This window comes from Neoarius graeffei, chromosome 12, assembly GCF_027579695.1.
Source record: "Neoarius graeffei isolate fNeoGra1 chromosome 12, fNeoGra1.pri, whole genome shotgun sequence".
NCBI lineage: Eukaryota > Metazoa > Chordata > Actinopteri > Siluriformes > Ariidae > Neoarius > Neoarius graeffei.
The window spans coordinates 57,472,546-57,496,437 of NC_083580.1; the positions used below are offsets into that span (position 1 = coordinate 57,472,546).

Genomic DNA, 23,892 nt, shown 5'->3' on the forward strand with positions numbered 1-23,892 from the left:
TTGTAATGCAGTATATGCTCATCTAGTATATTGCACATTTCAGTTAAATGGAGTTTTCCTAAGGTGTTCCATGTTCATTCAAACATCTGCAGCAGACTCACTCATTACTAGGAGCAAGACGGGAATCTCTGCTCCTCCGACAGCATTAGCAGCCGAGCACCAGTACTGTCCACTATCCACCTTGCTGTCTGTTTCCCTCACAGTCAGGTTAAACCAGGCGGCAGCTTGCTCAAGGGTGTATTTCTTGGGTGTCTCACCAACATTCTGCTTTAAGTTATTGTACCAGGCGATTTCTGTGACTGTCGGATAGTTTTTACTCAGGATGCAGGTGAGCTGGACATCATTGCCCTCATACACTGAAACCACACTGCGCTGAGTCATCAACACTGGTGCTTCTGGAAAGGATGCATATTGCAAAACAGTTCATAAAGTGATACTCAGTGGGGAATATACCATACTGTGTGTCAGAATATATATCTAACTCACTAATTCTTTAACAAATGGTCCTTACCTAACTTTAACACACACTGCTTGCTCTCTTTAACCAGTGGATGTTTGGCATGGCAAACAAATGCTTTGCCACTGTAGGTGGCACTGGAGCGCAGGACCAGGATGTTGGAGTTCTCCTCAGATGTGCCTTGCATATTTCCCGAACTAGAAGCCCACCACAGCAGAGCCCGAGGTAAACCACCCTCCCAGGAGCAGGACAGCATCAGGTACTCATTATTACGAGTGGCATATGCAGAACACTTGGGTTCTCCATATGGCAGCCCTGGGAAATGCAAGATATTTGTACTAAAAGTCTGAGGTCAATGAGAAGCATATCATATACCATACTCACAAGTTCTAGTGATACAGGTTTGGGCAATATTTAGTGCAACATGTGAGCCATAGCAGGGGAATACAGAGTTGTTAGCCGTCTCAAGCCCTGGCTGAATCCGAGTTATGTTAGCAACACCCTCTCTGTTGTCTCCATTCACATATGGACTCCAGTTCAAGGTAGGCGGAGGATAACCTCCCATCCAGGAACAGGACAGCAACAGGTCAGTGTAGTTGTTCACTGGGAGAACAGAACAAGATGGACTGCCGTCTGGTGGATCTGAGGAAAGAAAACATTATGTCTTATGGCTTGCTTAAACAAATTGCCTGTTTATAAGTGCTTGAAAAAGAACAAGAAAATTGAACGATGAGCTCACAGATACAGACGTTATTAGGAACACTTGTACACCTACTCATTTATGCAATTATCTAATCAGCCAATCGAGTGGCAGCAGTGCAATGGATAAACTCATACATATATGGGCCTGGAGCTTCAGGTAATGTTCACATTAATCATCAGAATGGGGAAAAATGTGATCTCAGTGATTTTGGCATGATTGATAGTGCTCGACAGGCTGCTTTGAATATTTCTATAACTGACAATCTCCTGGGATTTTCACACATAACAGTTACTCACAATGGTGCTATAAAGAAAAAAACATCCAGTGAGCAGCAGTTCTGAGGACAGAAACACCTTGTTGATGAGAGAGGTCAACAGAGAATGGCCAGACTGATTCGAGCTGACAGAAAGTCTACAGTAACTGAGATAACCACTCTGTACAATTGTGGGGCACAGAAAAGCATCTCAAAATGCACAACACATAATACTTTGAGGCGGATGGGCTACAACAGCAGAAGGTCAAACCGATTCCAATTCTGTCAGCCAAGAACAGAAAGCTGGGACTGCAGTGGGCATGGGCTCAGCAAAACTAGACAGTTGAAGACTGGAAACATGTAGCCCGATCTGATGAATCTCTATTTCTGTTGAGGCATACAGATGGCAGAGTCAGAATTTGGCACCAACAGCATGAATCCATGGACCCAACCTGCCTTGTTTCAACAGTTCAGGCTGGCGGGGGTAGTGTAATGCTGTAGGGAATGTATACTTGGCACAGTTTAGCCCTGTTAATACCAAACAATCATCACTTGAATGCCACAGTGTATTTGAATATTGTTGCTGGTCATGTACATCCCTTCGTGGCCACAATTTACCATCTTCTAAAAGCTACTTCCAGCATAATAATACACCATGTCACAAAGCAAAAGTCGTTCCAGACTGGTTTCATGAACATGACAATGAGTTCAATGTTCTTCAGTGGCCTTCCCAGTCACTGGATCTGAATCCAATAGAACACCTTTGGGATGTGATAGAACAGGAGATTCACGGCATGAAAGTGCACCTTAAAAATCTGCAGGAATTGTGGGATGCAATCATATCAGCATGGACTAGAATCTCAAAGGAATCTTTCTAGCATCTGATGGAATCCATTCCATGAAGAATTGAGACTGTTTTGAGAGCAAAGGTAGGCCCGACCCAGTAGTGTTTCTAATAAAGTGTTCCATAAGCATATATAAACAATGGGTTGATGATCATATGTATAAACATTACTGCCTGTCAAACTTTTTGAGCACCCTATATTTTATCATTTCAAAAATACTATCTCATTTTAAATACACTATCCATTATCTGTAACCGCTTATCCTGTACAGGGTCGCAGGCAAGCTGGAGCCTATCCCAGCTGACTATGGGCGAGAGGCCGAGTACACCCTGGACAAGTCGCCAGATCATCACAGGGCTGACACATAGACACAGACAACCATTCACACTCACATTCACACCTACGGTCAATTTAGAGCCACCAGTTAGCCTAACCTGCATGTCTTTGGACTGTGGGGGAAACCGGAGCACCCAGAGGAAACCCACGCAGACAACATGCAAACTCCACACAGAGGTCACTGGGCTCGAACCCAGAACCTTCTTGCTATGAGGCAACAGTGCTAACCACCACACCACCTAAATACACTATAATATGCAAATATAAGATAGATATAAGTGAATAGAGAATTATTATTACTACTACTTGCAGGAACCTGTAACTGCCTGCTATTTTGTTCTTTAGGTCCTTTGTTTTGTTAGTGTTTATGCTTAGTAGAGAGGTATGTGTTTTTATGTCTCTTGATCAAGCTTCTTTCTTGCCAATGACACATTATTAAATTGATTTTGAAAGTATATATTTATTGAATTTAGAAATGTTATGAATTACTTCTTTTATTGGAACAAACTACAGCCATAACTCTAGTTAGACACTTTAGGCACAGCACAGAATTTTTATATTTTACAGTTTATACTGATACTAGATGAGAAGGTTCAGCAAAGTCAAGTAAAAAAATATGAATGATACAAAACCTAGATGTTGGTAAAGAATGGATGAAGATAGCTACATGAATTGAGCATACCCTTGACAGTAGAAGATAGAAGACTAGAGAACTCACAGTAGACGGTGAGAGTGATGGTTTTCTTGGAGCGGGTGTTCAGGTAAGTGTTCTGGGCCAGACAGGCATAGTAACCCGTGTGCATTCTCAGGATCTTGGTGATGGTGAGCTGTGGTCCAGTGTAGACCTGGGAGTTGTTGTAGAACCAGACATACTGACTGGGAGGGTTGGATGAGGCTTGACATAGGAGGAAAACAGTCTCTTTCTCCAAAGCTGAGAATCCTCGATTCATTACTAAGTAGGGTGTTACATCAATCTGTGGCATGTCTGGACCAACTATTAAAGAAACCCAACATATAATCTTGATTGGCTTGCAGAAGTATTGAGCTTTTGCACAACTTTTATTGTTACAATCTTAAATTAAATTGAAATTAAGTAATCAGATACCATGTTATGAATCTACACAAAACAGGCCTTACTTTTGAAGTGGGCACAATACAGTTTGCAAAATTAAAACAGACACATTCACTGATTGCATAAGTCGTTACCCTGGTTGCTCTGAAACCCATAAATTAGTTCTGGGAAGTAAGGAGGGGTGTTGTCCGAGAAGCAGCCAGCAGAACTAGGGTAAAATTATCTGCAAATAATAATCAAAGCATTACAGATTGAGAAACCAAGACAGCTTTCACTCACATATAATGTCTAACCAGAGTCGGTCACTGCGCTGCTGATTGACCTCGTTTCTTGCCAGGCACCTGAACCAGCCTGTGTGATTGCGGGTCACTGAGGTGATATTAATCAAACTGCTGTTGCTCTCAGCTAATATGGTGACCAACCCATTGCGGCTCTCCTGCTCCCATGTGTACCATATAGGATCAGTTCCAGCATCCAGAACACAGTGCATCCACACTGATGCTCCTTCCACAGGTGACGAGTCACTCAGTAGGACATACGGTTTGGACACAGGTGTTGACACTGTAAAATGGTAAAGACGACAGATTTACTAACTGAAACTTCAGCTATTGTACTTAAAACTAGTCTCACATTAAAATATTAGTTCTCACCTGGGCTCTTGATCTCAGAAGGATATCCAATGGTACGGCGATTGACAGGTGTTACACGGAATGCATACCTGGAACTGGGATCCATTTTGGTGATCTGGTAGCTGCGAGTGCTAGGTTCCAGATTTTCGGCGACTTTCTGCCAGATAGGGACAGCGTCACTCTTCTCTACAGGGACAGTAAGTTTTTGACGCTCTATGAAGAACCCAGTGATGTCACCGTATGCCTGAACCAACCACTCCACTTTGACATCTGTCCTCTGACGTCCACTGTATATGATCTTACTGATGGTCACGTTGGGAGGCATTGGGGACCCTGAATCAGGAAGGCATTGAAATGCACCAGTGATCATTCCAAGTGAACATGAAAACATTCCAAGGTACCAGTTTTACTATACATAAAATTAAATTACATTCTAATTTTTGTCAACTCACTCATCACCAGCAGTAAAATGGGAATCCTTGTTTCTCCAAGAGCATTGGTAGCAGAGCACCAGTACTGTCCACTGTCCACTTTGCTGTCTGTCTCCTGTACAGTCAGGTTGGACCAGGCTCCAGCTTGCTGAACAATGTACTTCTTGGGTTTGTCTCCGACAGGCTGCTTTAAGTTGCTGTACCACGTGAGCTTTGTGACTGGAGGGAAAGTTTTACTCAACATGCAGTTCAGCTGGATATTATTGCCCTCAAAAACAGAAACCACACTCTGCTGTTGCATCAAGACTGGCTTCTCTGTAAGAGAGAAGAGGTGTAGAATTTCTTTATATAGAACTAATATTGTATATGTTAAGGTACCAATATCAATATTTCATCTTTTGAGCATCTTTTGAGTGATCTGTACCTAGTGTGATCACACATTTCTTGCTCTCTTTAATCAGTGGATGTTTGGCATGACACACAAAGGTTTTGCCACTGGATGTAGCACTTGAGCGCAGGACCAGGATGTTGGTGTTCTCTTCAGGTAAACCTTGAATGCCTCCTGAACTGGAAGCCCACCACACCAAGGCTCGAGGGACACCACCCTCCCAGGAGCAGGACAATATCAGGTACTCATTATTAAGGCTGGAATTGGCAGAGCACTGAGGTTCTCCAGAGGGCAGCCCTATAGGAACCAGCAAACGTTTGTGAAGACTGATGTACCATAGAATATCAAGTGGAAAAACTAAAAAACAGTTCCAGAAGGTGTAAGACTCAAAACACTGGATGAGCAAAGTTATATCACAAGTACAAGGTCTGATAATTGAACAATAAGTAGGTAATAAAGATATTTTTGTCCATACTATTTTTTTTTCAATACTACCATTCACAACACATGATTGATACACAAGCCAAATAAGATTTTGTTAACACGTCTTCACCCTGCAGCATCTTTAGTAACTGCCTGGTCAAGGTTGCACTGGTTTAATTAAGTGCTAGTTTGTTTATATTTTTTGAAATACAACTGTTTGTTAAAAAATACTGCTTGCAGGTACGAACAAAAATATTAACTCTGTGAGTAGGATTAAAAATCAATCCTGCACACATCTCTAGTTGAGACCAATGGTGAATTGAAGTGATGTAGCTGAGGTTGAGGAACTTTCAGAGCCAGAATTCATGTACAATTGTGAAATTGCTGGCATTTCTACCTCTGGGCATTTCCAGTGTCTTCTAGTTTTTCTATGGGCATAGTGGCAGGTTAAAAAAAAAGTGTTGTCAGGCAAAAGAAACCTCACTCGGCAGCACTTATTTTATACCTATATGTTGATAATGGTAATATTTCTCAATCATCAGCTGTCAGGTTCTAGTCCTATGAAAATCCATGACCTTGAGTTTGACATTTCGAAGTCATTCAAGGTCAAAGGTCATGCCAGCAACTGAAAGCCCATATGGGTCTTCTTATATGTTGATAATGGTAAACATCTGGCTATCGTTAACCATTTTAAAGTTATAGCCCTTTGAAAACCCATGACCTTGAGTTTGACCTTTCAAGGTCACTCAAGATCAAAGGTCATGGTGCCAAATGAAAGCCCATATGGCACTTCCTATAAGTTGATAAGGGTAAATATCTGTCTACCATCAACCGTTTTCAAGTTACAGCCCTCTGAAAATCCATGACCTTGAGTTTGACCTTTCAGGGTCACTCAAGGTCAAAGGTCATGGTGCCAAATGAAAGGCCATATGGGAGTTCCTATATGCTCATAATAATAAACATCTGTCTATCGGCAACCGTTTTTGAGTTATAATGAAAACGTTATTTTGACCGATGACCTTGCCCCCCCCCCCCGGCCTTTAACTGCCAACTGCTACAGAGACTGTCCAACCTACCCCATCATGCAGCATATGGTTGGAAGCAGAATTGACAGATGCACATTTTGGTTTTGGTTTGCAGTCAGAATGATGAATTTGAAGAAAATTATTGCAAAAATAATTATTTTTACCTTTCCGGTGACCTTGATCTTGACCTTGAACCGATTACTCCCAAAATTTAATCGAGTAATCTACGGACAATTGCCCACCTACCCTGAAAATTTGAAGTCAATTGGTGCAACCGTCTAGACACTAGATTGTTAACAGACAGACACACAAACAAACAAACCGCACTGATTACAATACCTTGCCCTGCTGATACCTCGCCCCGCTGACTCCGTCGCGGGTGAGGTAAAAAACAAACAAACCTGGTTTAAGCTTGCCTACTTCAGGTTTAAATCCAAATACAGGTTCAGATACAAATACTTGGAGCACTAAGTAGACTGATAGTGGCATTCTGTTACATCTCTAAAATAATATTGTTCTTTTCCTGTTGCTTAGAAATGCTGTTGTCCTGTGTGTATATGGAACTTTTTATTCCTCTGCAGTTCACAACAACATTATATTCACAAACACAACTCTCATACCTTGCATTAAAGACTTAAAGAGGTTTTAGGATATTTGTCATGGATTTTTACGAGACTGAAACTCTTCATTGTGAAAACTCAGTAACCATCATTACATTGATAAAGTGCAAAAATATTGATTGTATTTTTAAAATTAATTTAGAGGCCATATACAGTGTGATTTAATGTTTATGACTGCCTCCAAGCACCAGTGATTCCATTAGAAAGCCTCTGAGAGCATTGTTAAGAGTACCAACACAGGTAAGTAATACAATTTAGTCTTTCTAACTTTGTCTATTGTTCTTTTATGCCTCAAACAAAGCGCTTCATTTTTACTGATAAAATTTTTTAACCTATATTTTCCATAGTGGGGTGGCACGGTGGTGTAGTGGTTAGCGCTGTCGCCTCACAGCAAGAGGGTCCGGGTTCAAGCCCCGTAGCCGGCGAGGGGCTTTCTGTGTGGAGTTTGCATGTTCTCCCCGTGCCCGCGTGGGTTTCCTCCGGGTGCTCCGGTTTCCCCCACAGTCCAAAGACATGCAGGTTAGGTTAACTGGTGACTCTAAATTGACCGTAGGTGTGAATGTGAGTGTGAATGGTTGTCTGTGTCTATGTGTCAGCCCTGTGATGACCTGGCGACTTGTCCAGGGTGTACCCCGCCTTTCGCCCGTAGTCAGCTGGGATAGGCTCCAGCTTGCCTGCGACCCTGTAGAACAGGATAAAGCGGCTAGAGATAATGAGATGAGATGAGATGAGGTTTTCCATAGTTAACATGATAGTCAAACTCACTGAGATCTGCTGAATTCTTATAATTAACTAAAGAACATTTGTAGAATGATTTGTACAAGTGAGCTCATACTTACATGTCCTGGTGCTGCATGTTCGTGTGCTGCTTAGTGCAACATGTGAGCCATAGCAGGTGAATGCAGAGTTGTTAGCCATCTCAGGTCCTGGCTGAATCTGAGTGATGTTAGCGATACCCGGTGAGTTCTGTTCATTCGCATATGGACTCCAGTTGAGGGTAGCTGGAGGGTTACCCCCCTCCCAGGAACAGAAGAGAGCCAGGTCGGTGTAGTTGTTTGTTGAGAAAACAGAACACGAAGGAACACCATCTGGTGGATCTGTGGGAAGAAACCTGTTAAATAACATAGTGTATGGTGTTGGATCCTGGCTATCTGGTACCGCTTTAATAATGCAAATGAATATTCCTGAATTTAAGGCAAACGATATAGTGCTTACCTGTATGTCTGATCTTATTGCTATGTACAATACAGGTTTTAAACTCTTACTGTCAAAACTAGAGTTGTTTCCATCCTTCATTCAAATAAGCAAAAGTAATTATGTGTTTCATAGCACGTTATGAGTCATATTTTGAACTTAAAATATCAGGTTGTGTATATTGTTATAAACACAACATTGTTTTCAAACATAAAGTTTTCTTAAATAGTGTATTTTTAAAAACAAATCACTGGTTCCAAAATTATTGACACCCCACCATTATTATTATTCATCTCATCTCATCTCATCTCATCTCATCTCATCTCATTATCTCTAGCCGCTTTATCCTTCTACAGGGTCGCAGGCAAGCTGGAGCCTATCCCAGCTGACTACGGGCGAAAGGCGGGGTACACCCTGGACAAGTCGCCAGGTCATCACAGGGCTGACACATAGACACAGACAACCATTCACACTCACATTCACACCTACGCTCAATTTAGAGTCACCAGTTAACCTAACCTGCATGTCTTTGGACTGTGGGGGAAACCGGAGCACCCGGAGGAAACCCACACAGACACGGGGAGAACATGCAATCTCCACACAGAAAGGCCCTTGTCGGCTGCTGGGCTCGAACCCAGAACCTTCTTGCTGTGAGGCAACCGTGCCACCCCTATTATTATTATTATTATTATTACAGTGGCTTCAAAAGTTTGGGCACCCTTACTGAAAATGTCTGTTATTGTGAATAGTTAAGTGAGCAGAAGATGAACTGATCACCAAAAGGCATAAAGGTAAAGCTGAGACATTTCTTTTTAGCGTTTTCTGCAAGATTTGTGTATTATTTTTGTTTTGTACAATTGGAGGGTGAAAAAAGAAAAGGAACACCATGCAAATGTTTGGGCACCCCAATACATTTGAGTTCTCAGGTAACTTTTACCAAGGTTTCAGACCTGAATTAGCTTATTGAGCTGTGGCTTGTTCAAATTCTTCATTAGGAAAGGTCAGATGATGCATATTTCAAAGCTGTATAAATTCTCTGACTCCTCAAACTTGTCCCTAAAATCAACAGCCATGGGCTCCTCTAAGCAACTCCCTCGTATTCTGAATAATAAAATAATTGATGCTCACAAAGCAGGAGAAGGCTACAAGAACGTAGCAAAGTGTTTTCAGGTAGCTGTTTCCTCAGACTGTAATGTTATTAAGAAATGTCAGTTAACAGAAACAGTGGAGATCAAGGTGAGGTCTGGAAGATGAAGAAAACTTTCTGAAAGAACTGTTTGTCGGATTGCTAGAAAGGCAAATAAAAACCCCTGTTTGACTGCAAAAGACCTTCAGAAAGATTTAGCAGACCCTGGAGTGGTGGTGCACTGCTCTACTATGCAGCAACACCTGAACAAATATGACCTTCATGGGAGAGTCATCAGAAGAAACCCTTTCCTGCATCCTAGCCACAAAATTCAGCATCTGAAGTTTGCAAATTAACATCTAAAAAAGCCTGAGCCATTTTGAAAACAAGTCCTGTGGACTGATGAAATCAAAATAGGACTTTTTGGCCACGATGTGCAAAGGTATGTTTGGAGACAAAGGGTGCCAAATTCCAGGAAAAGAACACCTCTCCAACTCTGAAGCGTGGGTGTGGATCGATCATGCTTTGGGGTTGTGTTGCAGCCAGTGGCACAGGGCACATTTCATTGGTCGAGGGAATCATGGATTTGAATAAATACCAGCAAATTCTGGAAGCAAACATCACACCATCTGTAAAAAAGTTGAAGTTAAAAAGAGGATGGGTCCTACAATAAGACGGTGATCCAAAACATACCTCAAACTCTACAATGGAATACCTCAAGAGGCACAAGCTGAAGGTTTTGCCCTGGCCCTCACAGTCCCCTGACCTACTGTAAACATCATTGAAAATCTGTGGATAGATCTCAAAAGAGCAGTGCATGCAAGACAGCCCAAGAAACTCATAGAACTGGAAGCCTTTTGCAAGGACGAATGTGTGAAAATCCCCCAGGTAAGAACTGGAAGATTATTAGCTGGCTACAAAAAGTGTTTACAAGCTGTGATACTTGCCAAAGGGGGTGTTATTAGGTACTAACCATGCAGGGTGCCCAAACTTTTGCTTCGGGCCCTTTTCCTTTTTTGTCATTTTGAAAATGTAAAAGATGAAAATAAAAAATTGTTTTTGTTCAAAACATAAAGGGAATGAGTCATCATTAACTTTATGTCTTTTGGAGATCATTTCATCTTCAACTTGCTTAACTGTTCACAGTAGCAGCAATTTTGACCAGGGGTGCACAAACTTTTGCATACCACTGTATTATTATGTTAAGCTTCCCTTAAAGAGAATAACAGCACTGAACATCTTCTTATAACATCTAACAAAGTTGGAACACATATAAGCTAAAATTCCTGGTGACTAAGAGGAATTAAGAAGGAAGTACATTTTTTTCTAGAATAATGATTAGATTACAGCACTGTTGTAGTCGAGTCACTAAACCTCGAGTCCGAGTTCAGTCTCAAGTCCCCAATGTTCAAGTCCGAGTCAAGTCCAAGTCTCATCTCATCTCTCATTATCTCTAGCCGCTTTATCCTTCTACAGGGTCGCAGGCAAGCTGGAGCCTATCCCAGCTGACTACGGGCGAAAGGCGGGGTACACCCTGGACAAGTCGCCAGGTCATCACAGGGCTGACACATAGACACAGACAACCATTCACACTCACATTCACACCTACGCTCAATTTAGAGTCACCAGTTAACCTAACCTGCATGTCTTTGGACTGTGGGGGAAACCGGAGCACCCGGAGGAAACCCACACAGACACGGGGAGAACATGCAAACTCCACACAGAAAGGCCCTTGTCAGCCGCTGGGCTCGAACCCAGAACCTTCTTGCTGTGAGGCAACCGTGCCACCCCTATTATTATTATTATTATTATTATTATTATTACAGTGGCATGCAAAAGTTTGGGCACCCTTACTGAAAATGTCTGTTATTGTGAATAGTTAAGTGAGCAGAAGATGAACTGATCACCAAAAGGCATAAAGGTAAAGCTGAGACATTTCTTTTTAGCGTTTTCTGCAAGATTTGTGTATTATTTTTGTTTTGTACAATTGGAGGGTGAAAAAAGAAAAGGAACACCATGCAAATGTTTGGGCACCCCAATACATTTGAGTTCTCAGGTAACTTTTACCAAGGTTCCAGACCTTAATTAGCTTATTGAGCTGTGGCTTGTTCAAATTCTTCATTAGAAAAGGTCAGATGATGCATATTTCAAAGCTGTATAAATTCTCTGACTCCTCAAACTTGTCCCTAAAATCAACAGCCATGGGCTCCTCTAAGCAACTCCCTCGTATTCTGAATAATAAAATAATTGATGCTCACAAAGCAGGAGAAGGCTACAAGAACGTAGCAAAGTGTTTTCAGGTAGCTGTTTCCTCAGATTGTAATGTTATTAAGAAATGTCAGTTAACAGAAACAGTGGAGATCAAGGTGAGGTCTGGAAGATGAAGAAAACTTTCTGAAAGAACTGTTTGTCGGATTGCTAGAAAGGCAAATAAAAACCCCTGTTTGACTGCAAAAGACCTTCAGAAAGATTTAGCAGACCCTGGAGTGGTGGTGCACTGTTCTACTATGCAGCAACACCTGAACAAATATGACCTTCATGGGAGAGTCATCAGAAGAAACCCTTTCCTGCATCCTAGCCACAAAATTCAGCATCTGAAGTTTGCAAATTAACATCTAAAAAAGCCTGAGGCATTTTGAAAACAAGTCCTGTGGACTGATGAAATCAAAATAGAACTTTTTGGCCACGATGTGCAAAGGTATGTTTGGAGAAAAAAGGGTGCCAAATTCCAGGAAAAGAACACCTCTCCAACTCTGAAGCATGGGTGTGGATCGATCATGCTTTGGGGTTGTGTTGCAGCCAGTGGAACAGGGCACATTTCATTGGTCGAGGGAAGCATGGATTTGAATAAATATCAGCAAATTCTGGAAGCAAACATCACACCATCTGTAAAAAAGTTAAAGTTAAAAAGAGGATGGGTCTTACAGTAAGACGGTGATCCAAAACATACCTCAAACTCTACAATGGAATACCTCAAGAGGCACAAGCTGAAGGTTTTGCCCTGGCCCTCACAGTCCCCTGACCTACTGTAAACATCATTGAAAACCTGTGGATAGATCTCAAAAGAGCAGTGCATGCAAGACAGCCCAAGAAACTTGTAGAACTGGAAGCCTTTTGCAAGGACGAATGTGTGAAAATCCCCCAGGTAAGAACTGGAAGATTATTAGCTGGCTACAAAAAGTGAGCTGTGATACTTGCCAAAGGGGGTGTTATTAGGTACTAACCATGCAGGGTGCCCAAACTTTTGCTTCGGGCCCTTTTCCTTTTTTGTCATTTTGAAAATGTAAAAGATGAAAATAAAAAATTGTTTTTGCTCAAAATAGAAAGGGAATGAGTCATCATTAACTTTATGTCTTTTGGAGATCATTTCATCTTCAACTTGCTTAACTGTTCACAGTAGCAGCAATTTTGACCAGGGGTGCACAAACTTTTGCATACCACTGTATTATTATGTTAAGCTTCCCTTAAAGAGAATAACAGCACTGAACATCTTCTTATAACATCTAACAAAGTTGGAACACATATACTGTAAGCTAAAATTCCTGGTGACTAAGAGGAATTAAGAAGGAAGTACATTTTTTTCTAGAATAATGATTAGATTACAGCACTGTTGTAGTCGAGTCACTAAACCTCGAGTCCGAGTTCAGTCTCGAGTCCCCAGTGTTCAAGTCCGAGTCAAGTCCAAGTCATTAAAAAAAATTTCGAGTCGAGTCCGCTATTGATCCGAGTTGAGACCGAGAACAATGGCCCTTTTCCACTACCCTTTTTCAGCTCGCTTCAGCTCACTTCAGCCCGACACGGCTCGCGTTTCGACTACCAAAAAAGAGCACGACTCAGCTCGCTTCGGCCCTGCTTAGCCCCTAAAACTCGCACCGTTTTGGAGTGGGGCTGAAGCGAGCCAAACCGAGCCGAGTGAGGCTGGGGGCGTGAGCAGACACTCCCCTGTGCACTGATTGGTGAGGAGGAGTGTCCTCACATGCCCACACACGCCCCGCGAGCACGCTGGGATCTGTGAACACCGCAAACCCGGAAGGAGAAGAATTACGAATTACGAGAATTTCTGAAGCCTTATGCGCCTCGCCTCATCTATACGCTCTTGCCAGTATCTGTTCGCATTGTCGGTGACAATAAGCCACAGCACCAAGACCAGCAACACTAACGACTCCATGTCCTCCATGTTTATTGTTTACTATTCGGGTCGTGAGACTACCGCTTAAAAGATCACTGATGTCACTGTTTGCGGTGCTTAACGACATCACCTGACGTCCACCCACTTTCGCTAACTCCACCCAATGTGTCCACCCACTTCCAGCCAGCACGGTTCAGCGCGGTTGTAGTCGAAATGCAACTCCAACAGCCCCACTCAGCTCGGCTCAGCCCAACTCAGCACGGCACGGCTCAGCCGCGTTTGTAGTGGAAAAGCGGCACAAGACTCCAGCCGCACTATTTGACGGCGGCTGTTTTAGCGCCATTAACATTAGTTTGTTCCTGAACAGGTGAATGTGCTTCTCTTTGTCAGGGAGTGTGAAGTATTCTGTCAGAGATGGTTGGGAGATGGGTGTAAGTGCAGAAGGTGTGTTTATTAATACAAGTGAAGACAGGTAAACAATCCAGAATGGCAGGCAAAATCGTAAAACAGTGAAACAGGCAATAGGTCGAACGAGGCACAAACAGGCTATCGTAGACTCGGCAGAATCAAAGACGAGAAACAGAAAATCAGGGATCAGGAAACCAAACGAGGAAATAAGGCTCGGTAATGTATCAGCAATGCAACTCAATACTCAAGTGTGTTTTCACAGTTTTTATATAGGCGTGCTGATTGCGCCTTAATCCTGTGCGGGTGCGAGTTGTTTACGGCGTGTGTGTGTGAGAGCCCGCTTGGTGCGCGTACTGTCCAGAGCACACACCAAGGCACGCATATGTGATACTCTTGCACAAAATTAGTACAAAAATTAATGGAGATATAAATATGTTATGCCAAATTATTATGGCATGTTACAAAAAATAAAGAAAAAATCCGAGTCTTCGTCTCGAATTTATGAGTCTGAATGCAGTTAATGCACGAGTCTGAGTCACGAGTTGGACTAGAGTCCAAGTCCTGGACTCAAGTACTACAAGCCTGGATTACAGATCTCATCTCATCTCATTATCTCTAGCCGCTTTATCCTTCTACAGGGTTGCAGGCAAGCTGGAGCCTATCCCAGCTGACTACGGGCGAAAGGCGGGGTACACCCTGGACAAGTCGCCAGGTCATCACAGGGCCGACACATAGACACAGACAACCATTCACACTCACACCTACGGTCAATTTAGAGTCACCAATTAACCTAACCTGCATGCCTTTGGACTGTGGGGGAAACCGGAGCACCCGGAGGAAACCCACGCGGACACGGGGAGAACATGCAAACTCCACACAGAAAGGCCCTCGCCGGCCACAGGGCTCGAACCCGGACCTTCTTGCTGTGAGGCGACAGCGCTAACCACTACACCACCGTGCCGCCCTGGATTACAGACATTTAAAGTATTGTTAAGGGTTCACAATGTTAGATGTTGGAGACAAAGTATACTATATATAAAAGGGTTATGACTTTTCTAGAGTAAAAACAAGTAGTCTGTTTGGTTTCTTAATGGAAAAACTGAATAGTTGGAATTTTATAGGCTTTGTAAAGAATTCCATTTCAAGGCAGAATCATTGTTTATGTCCTTTTTTTTTTGGGGGGGGGGGGGGGGGGGGGGTTTGACATGATATTACCCTGAAGTTTTACTATTTGGATTTGTTTATTGAAACTGCCAGAGCAGGAATGCAATGCAATATAAAATCAGTGCTCATTCATATAGACAGGCGGAAAAAAACATTAAATGAGTCCAATGGTACGTAGCAGTGGTGTGTTGTAGCACTCACAGTAGATGATGAGAGTAATGATTTTCTGTGCATGGTTGTTGGTATAAGTGTTCTGGGCCAGACAGGTGTAGTTTCCTGCATGCACTCGCAGGATGTTGGTGATAGTAAGTTGTGGTCCAGAGTAGATCTCGGAGTTGTTGTAGAGCCAGACATACTGGCTAAGAGGTTTAGAAGTGGCTTGACACATGAGGGAGACATTTCCTTTTTCCAGGGCTGAATAGCCCCCTTCTGTTTCTGAGTAGACAGAGGCATTGATCTGTGGCATGTCAGGACCATCTAAAAAGAACGGTTCCATACAAACAAATTATAATTATAGAATAAAGTGGAAAGGAATACTTCCAAATTGAACAGATGTATGAAAGGCTTTCAAAATGAGTTAAGGACAAAAGTGAAAACCTTATGGACGTATTGATTTTGCACTTTTAACACAATAAATTCTTCTCTCTGATTGAGTGGTTCAAGATAGAGAAGTGAAAAGGAAGTAATAATCCTTCCATCCATTGTCTAAACCATTTATCCTACTGTGATGGCGTGCCCGTCACTATGGTTGAGTATGTGCTCTGACTGCCATACCAATGAGCCTGGCTCTTTGGTGTTGTGGTCAGGGTGCAGGTTTGGCATCCTGTAGACCTGGGTTCAAGGCAGGATAAGGTGACTGTTCTCTTGCTTCGCTACACCTACTGAGGGTTGCGGCTGAGCTAGAGCCAATCCCAGTTGACTTAGGGCAAGGGGTACACTATGAAGAGGTTGCCAATCTATCACAGGGCTAATACAGAGACAAACATTCACATCTGTGGGCAATTTAGAGTAGCCAGTTGACCTAATCTGCATGTCTTTGGACTGTGAGAGGAAACTGGAGCACTCAGAGGGAACCCGCACAGGGAATACATGCAAACTCCACATAAAAAGGCCTTGGTCAACTGAGGACTTGTTTTCCGTGAGGCAACAGTGCTTACCACCGTGCCACCTGGAAGCAATAATAATAAGTATTTATATAGGACTTTTCATATATATAGTAGCTGAAAATGCTGCACAGTCAAGTTGTAAAAATTAAATGATCATGAAAAAGTAAGCTAATAAAGTACACAGGATAAAATAAAAGATGAAGTGAAAATATAAGTATCAAAATATAAGTAAGGAAATCAAGGGTACACAAATTTAAATAAAATAAATATTCAAGTATTTTTATTGTGTAGATACTGAAGGGAAAAAAAAACAGAGTAAGCTGACAGTTCTGTAGGTGGAAATGCCTTGTTGATAAGAGAGGCCAGAGGAAAATGGCCAGATTGTTTCAAGCTACCAGGAAGGATATGTATAATAATCCACAACTGTGTTGAGCAGAAAAGCATCTCAGCATGCGCAAAACATGAACCTTGAGGTGGTTGGGCTATAAATGCAGAAGACCACATTGGGTTCTACTCCTGTCAGCCAAGGTCAGGAATCTGAGGCCATTATAGGCATAGGCTCCCCCAAACCGGACAGTTGAAGATTAGAAAAAGAAAAAAAATCACCTGATCTTATTCTGGTCTTCAACTGTCCAGTTTTGATGAGTCTGTGCCAATGATAGCCTCAGATTTTTCTTCTTGGCTGACAGGAGTAGAACCAGACATGCTCTTCTGCTCTTGTAGCCCATCCACCCCAAAATTTGATGTGTTGTATATTCTGAGATGCTTTTCTGATCACCATGTTTGTAAAGAGTGATTATATGAGTTACTATATCCTTCTTGTCAACTTAAACCAGACTGGACATTCTCCTCTGATCTCAGCCCAAATATATAATTGAACAAATGGAATAAAAAATGAATGAACATGCCTGAGTTTCCCAAAAGCATCACAGCGCAAAGATCATTGTTAGATGGTAGAGTGAGCAGCACACTGAATGCTCTCTCTCCTAGTTAAGATGCTCTTAGCCTTAAGAGGCTTTTGAGAAACCCACCCATGTCTCTAAAATTGATGTCGAAAGCAAGATTTTTAACTATGTGGAAAAAAAAATCTCACTTACATAAGACATCTAGCCAAATCCGGTCACTGAGCTGCTGATTGACCTGGTTCCTTGCCAGGCACCTAAACCATCCTGTGTGGTTGCGGTTAACTGAGGTAATGGTGATCAGACTGCTGTTGCTTTCAGTCAGTATGCTGATCTGCCCACTGTGGTTCTCCTGTTCCCATATATAGTGAATGGGCTCTGTGCCATTCTCCAGATCACAACGCATCCAGAATGATGAGCCTTCAACTGCTGAGTCACTCAACTGAATGCGGGGATTGGACACAGGAACTGTAAGACACCGTACATCACAGCATTAATGACTTAGATAAATATTTGCAAACTCCAGTTTCTTGGGAAGTTCTTTAGATATGTTGGTCACCACTAGAAAGTGAAAGGCTTTACTAAAAGCATAAATTCACTGATAACTTACATGAAACTGTTCCATTTGGACATCCGTATACAAGAAAGTGTACAAGAAAAGCACTTGTGATTGATGGTGTGACTTAAGGTAGAGGTTACACAAGGGATTGTTAGAGTACCACAGCACTTAGTAAAAAAAAAAAAAGGATTGAAAATATCCCAAAGAAGCACCTAAAAGCTTGGGCTTTTTAAAAGACAGCATGCAGGTTTAAGAGAAACAGATGAAGAAGAGAAACAGAGCAGATGGAAAAACACAGCTATCTCCCAGGGCTATGGGTGTTCAAGAAGCTCAACAAACATCACATTCCTGTTACTCTCCTGTTTCCTGATCCAGCAGCAAACAAACACAGAAACCGTTGCACTCAACTAGAACACTTGGAGCAAAATATTAGACTCCAGTGCCATAATACATTGGGAGTTCTAGCCAAGCTTCACTTCTTGGCCACCCCATTCCATTATGGCTAATGTTGTCAAGTCTGTTATTTATTGTGACTTTGCTTTTTTTTTTACGTGCAAGGTTGAGTTTCTCAAAAGCATTGCAGCATTGTTATATGGACAAATGAGCATCACACTAAACAATTTCTCTACTAGTAAACCATTTACTGAACTTCATGATGCTTTTGGAAAACTGGGGCCAGATTAAATGTATCATAAAAGTGTTTATATTACCATTATCAATTTAGGTTTTGTTTTTTTTTGCTTAGACTATCCTATATAATTCTGCTTGTGAGTCTTAAGAATATTTATCCTTAACAGGTTTCATGATATCTGCTCAAAATCACAAACAAGGGCATATGTATTGGGGAAATTTGCACCATTGATGTTCTTGGAGTGACTTGAATGGCTGAGCAACTTCATAACTCAGTTGTCACTGACCTAAAACCCGCAGATAGATGTAGTAATAGTAAAGCCTTGCTCCCTCTGTACTGTCATACAAAGCTTGGCAAGTGTATAAGCCCTCTGCAGCTAGAAGAAGTTTTCTTGTAAACAGAGAGGCACTGTTATTGATGACGTTCAGGTCACCCAAGTCCTGAGCCATCTGTTGCAGCTTTGGACCCTTGCCAAAGTTATACACCACGGCTCGAATTGTCTCAGTGCCTGGTTTGGTGAAGCTCCAGATGTAGACATCAGGGAGAGTGGGGCCACATTCCAGTGTTATTTCATGTTCCACCACTGCACTGATTCTGTTTTCTCTGTACACCACTTGGCCAGGGTCTGCGATCTCCAACCCTGCAGATATTAGATAGTGGGTCATTGTTAAAGACAAGTCTAATGCTTTCCTCAAACACAAACAAAACATTACATTACAGGCATTTGGCAGACGCTCTTATCCAGAACGATGTACAATGTACCCAGAGCAGCCTGGGGAGCAGTTGAGGGTTCAGTGCCTTGCTGAAGGGTACTTCAGCCATTCCTGCTGGTTCAGGGAATCGAACCAGTGACCTTTTGGTCTCAAAGCTGCTTCTCTAACCATTAAAATTATGAACATTTTAAAATTTCTGGATTTCTGCCTGACTGGTTTTAAAATGTTACCTGATTTGAGTGATAACTTATAACTTTGGTGTCTTCAGATTATATTAACATTTGAATATCAGCTAGTATTCCCTGAGACATTATTGCAAAATAGTTCATTGCGATGGATTGATAAGCTTTTTCGCTGCTTTCTCAAGGGCTCACAAAATATGTTTCATATTAGTATCAGTTTGCAGAAGGACACTGATAGGAATTTTCTTGTTGCTGATAGCAATGGATGTTGTATCTGTAGAAAAGCAACAAAACATTTGTATAATGTATTATGCCACAGCACCAGTGAATTCTCTATTCTGATCGGTCAGAATGTTTTGACTAATTTTCTATAACATCAGCTCAGTAGTTCTGGCTGCAAGACAAATAGGTTTATATAAATGTGCTTGTTCTTATACATTACCATTTCTACAGCAACAGCTCATTTGGAGGGACTTGTATATTGGATGTGCTACATAATATAAAATGGATGAAAAATGTGGGGCGGCACGGTGGTGTAGTGGTTAGCGCTGTCGCCTCACAGCAAGAAGGTCCGGGTTCGAGCCCCGTGGCCGGCGAGGGCCTTTCTGTGCGGAGTTTGCATGTTCTCCCCGTGTCCGCGTGGGTTTCCTCCGGGTGCTCCGGTTTCCCCCACAGTCCAAAGACATGCAGGTTAGGTTAACTGGTGAATCTAAATTGACCGTAGGTGTGAATGTGAGTGTGAATGGTTGTCTGTGTCTATGTGTCAGCCCTGTGACGACCTGGCGACTTGTCCAGGGTGTACCCCGCCTTTCGCCCGTAGTCAGCTGGGATAGGCTCCAGCTTGCCTGCGACCCTGTAGAACAGGATAAAGCGGCTAGAGATGATGAGATGAGATGAAAAATGTGTTGTTACTTCAGAAAGAAAAATGTATAAATCACTGATGATTTAATGTTTTGTTCAAGGAACTGTTTATTTAACATTTATGGAAAGAGTCTCCAGTGTCAGCACTTCGTAACAGTTTTTCTCCATGGGAGAGTTTTCAGAATAGAGAAGTTTATGCTTTGTGGGTTTTTTTGGGAACATAAAAAGCTGCATTTGTTTTACTTCAAAGAAAGAAAACTTCAAGAAAGAGGAAGTAAGCTGAGGAGATGACTCATTCGTGATAGGAACTTATTTTGAAGATGTTTCACAACATTAGAGTATGATGTGAAAGTCCATCAATCCATTATCCATAACTGCTTATCTTGTGCAGAGTAGCTGGCAGGCTGAAGCCTGTTCCAGCTACCTATGAGCGAGAGGCGGGGTACACCCTGGACAAATCTCCAGCTCATCACAGAGCTGACACATAGAAACCAACAACCATTCATACTCACATTCACACCTACGGTCAATTTAGAGCCACCAATTAACCTAACCTGCGTGTCTTTGGACTGTGGGGGAAACCGGAGCACCCGGAGGAAACCCACGCGGACACGGGGAGAACATGCAAACTCCACACAGAAAGGCCCTCGCCGGCCACTGGGTTCAAACCCAGGACCTTCTTGCTGTGAGGCGACAGTGCTAACCACTACACCACCGTGCCACCTGATACGAAAGTATGATGTGTTATTCTTTAATTAATGGAAATATAATCATTGTCAAATTGCTGTGGTATAAGTGGAGTAAAACAGCATGCACACAAGTATTTATTATTATTAGACTTTTTTTTTTTTTACATTATAATCTTATTGGGTGGGCGACACGGTGGTGTAGTGGTTAGCACTGTCGCCTCACAGCAAGAAGGTCCGGGTTCGAGCCCCGTGGCCGGCGAGGGCCTTTCTGTGTGGAGTTTGCATGTTCCCCCCGTGTCAGCGTGGGTTTCCTCCGGGTGCTCCGGTTTCCCCCACAGTCCAAAGACATGCAGGTTAGGTTAACTGGTGACTCTAAATTGACTGTAGGTGTGAATGTGAGTGTGAATGGTTGTCTGTGTCTATGTGTCAGCCCTGTGATGACCTGGCGACTTGTCCAGGGTGTACCCCGCCTTTCGCCCGCAGTCAGCTGGGATAGGCTCCAGCTTGCTTGCGACCCTGTAGAATAGGATAAAGCGGTAAGAGATAATGAGATGAGATGAGATAATCTTATTGAGTATCCTGCAGTGGCACAGTGGTGTAGTGGTTAGCACTGTCACCTCACAGCAAGAAGGTCCTGGGTTCGAGCCCAGTGGCTGTGCGAGGACCTTTCTGTGCGGAGTTTGCATGTTCTCCCCGTGTCTGCATGGGTTTCCTCCGGGTGCTCTGGTTTCCCCCACAGTCCAAAGGCATGCAGGTTAGGCTAATTGGGGTGGCTTTAAATTGACCGTAGGTGTGAAAGTGAGTGTGAATGGTTGTCTGTGTCTATGTGTCAGCCCTGTGATGACCTGGCGACTTGTCCAGGGTGTACCCCGCCTCTTGCCCATAGTCAGCTGGGATAGGCTCCAGCTTGCCTGCGACCCTGTAGAACAGGATAAGCGGCTACAGATAATGGATGGATGGGTATCCTGCCTTTCAAACATGGTCAACTGGCTACTCTGGATATAAACAATATGTGTACAATTAGTATCCTCTGTATAAACCTTTTGAATGTCATGGATATGACATTACAACATGGAAAGTATATTATTATTAAACTGCAGTGCACCGCTGTAAATGCAACTGGAGATTTCAGCATTAATGTCCAACCCCCCCCCCCCCCATTAATAAATAAATAAATGAATAGAAAATGTAATTAATGATTCACTGATCAACATTTTTGGTTTCTTATCGAACATTTGTATTGATTAATTTTTTATCTTTATTTTTATTGGTGCCACAGAGAACAAAAACATTCTTTAATGTAGATGTTACAATTATGTGGAAGGATCCTTGTATTGGAAAATTATTACTCTGCTTTTCATGACAACAACAACAACAAAAACAACAAAGGTTAAAGTATCTTAGACCCAGAAAGAATTTTAGGGAACCATAACATTTGTTTCAGGCACTTTCTTTAAGAGTTTGAGTTTTGCTTTATTAATAGATACTCTAATATACGCAACCTCCTAAAATAAAGGTGCTACGAAAGGTTTTTTAAAGCGATGACACAGAAGAAGTGTGTATATTTTCTGACCTGTATATGTAACCTCTTACCGTGCAGGAGGAGAGGAAGCAGGAATGCAGTTATGGAGAAATCAGGCACCACTAACAGTCTGTTTATCATGGTGCCATGACGCTCAATCAACCAATCTTTATCCACAATGGCAAAAAAAAGGCAAAATCTGAAGAAAAAATCCTACAAAAAAAAAAATTTATATATAAATATAGGTCAGTCCAAGTAAGCAGTGGGAAGGTGAGTGTGAGCCTGTTGAATCTGTTTAAACTGATTTGGCTTGAATTATTCACTGATCCCAACCTGCACCTGCAGGAATGCAGTGGAGTTGAGAAGAGAAGGTTTTAGATGACGCGATGATACGTGTCGCTCATTCATTATTGAGCACTCAGGGATCTAATACCTTTGTGTTTTTCCATTCCTTCATGTTAGACATGCTGAACTGTGAGCGATTATGAGAAAAAAAGTGGCTTTACATAATTCACATTATACAACAAATGAAGACTAGCATTAGTTATCACTCAGGCTCTACTCATTCTGTGTTCATTATCCATCTCTCATTTTGAGGTTAATCTTATGCCGAGATCTAATAGCAGGTCGTATTTCACACAACAGCAATATAGCTCCTTAATAAGTTTCTCATTTCTTCCTTCTGTGTAACTTGGATAATTACACCAGCTCTCTCACTTTTATACATTTATGCATAATTAAAAAACAGAACTGCACACTGCAGGGATCATTGTGATCCATGAACTATCTTCTCTGCTTTCTTGTTTCTGAGACTCATTCACTCTTGTCTGAGCTCTGTTTGTACTTCAGTATTTGGGCGCTGTGTCTTATACATTATGCAGTTATATATACTTAAATCAATTCTGCATGATTATGTGTTGACCTAAAAGACCTAAAAGAGTCTTTTACTGATTATAAAAAAATAATATAAAACAAATCAATCAATAAATTAAACAATAACAAGAATAAAACAATAGTGTATCAGTTTCTATAGCAGTAAGAAAGCATGTGATTCCTATAGGGTCGCTGCTACGACAGCTACAAATAACAACAGCATGACTGATAATAATTCCATCCACACATTCACAGATTCATACTTGCCTTGGGTGTTTTGCATGCTCTTCATATCAAAAGGGATTTTGTTCATGGTCCAATCTGTCCTTGTTTCAACCATCAGAAATGGGAAATTGAATGCTACAACATACACTCACTGGCCACTTTAATAGGAACTTGTTCTTGATTCTATGATTCCTGTTCTTGGCTGCAGGAGTGGAACCCAATGTGGTCTTCTGCTGTTGCAGAAGATGTTTTTCTGTTCACCATGGTTGTAAAAAGTGATTATATGAGTTACTATATCCTTCCTGGCGGCTCAAACCAATCTGGCCATTTTCCTCTGACCTCTTTTATCAACAAGACGTTTCCACCCATAGAACTGTCGCCGACTCACTCAATGTTTTTTGTTTTTTTTGCACCATTCTGTGTTGT

General features: G+C 42.0%; 1 protein-coding gene across 1 annotated transcript in view; it reads right to left on the minus strand.

The window, feature by feature from the left end:
- LOC132894784 (V-set and immunoglobulin domain-containing protein 10-like 2) overlaps nt 1-19,066 on the minus strand; it is a 32,390-nt gene extending 13,324 nt beyond the window's left edge. The window contains exons 1-12 of the mRNA XM_060934901.1: nt 18,688-19,066; nt 17,407-17,679; nt 15,405-15,680; nt 8,022-8,279; nt 5,151-5,411; nt 4,748-5,041; nt 4,317-4,628; nt 3,946-4,227; nt 3,313-3,588; nt 842-1,099; nt 512-772; nt 102-395 (exon numbers count right to left, since the gene is read on the minus strand). Coding sequence (XP_060790884.1) covers nt 102-395; nt 512-772; nt 842-1,099; nt 3,313-3,588; nt 3,946-4,227; nt 4,317-4,628; nt 4,748-5,041; nt 5,151-5,411; nt 8,022-8,279; nt 15,405-15,680; nt 17,407-17,679; nt 18,688-19,066 — 3,424 coding nt within the window. The remainder of the gene's footprint in view (nt 1-101; nt 396-511; nt 773-841; nt 1,100-3,312; nt 3,589-3,945; nt 4,228-4,316; nt 4,629-4,747; nt 5,042-5,150; nt 5,412-8,021; nt 8,280-15,404; nt 15,681-17,406; nt 17,680-18,687) is intronic.
- Nucleotides 19,067-23,892: the final 4,826 nt, after the last annotated feature.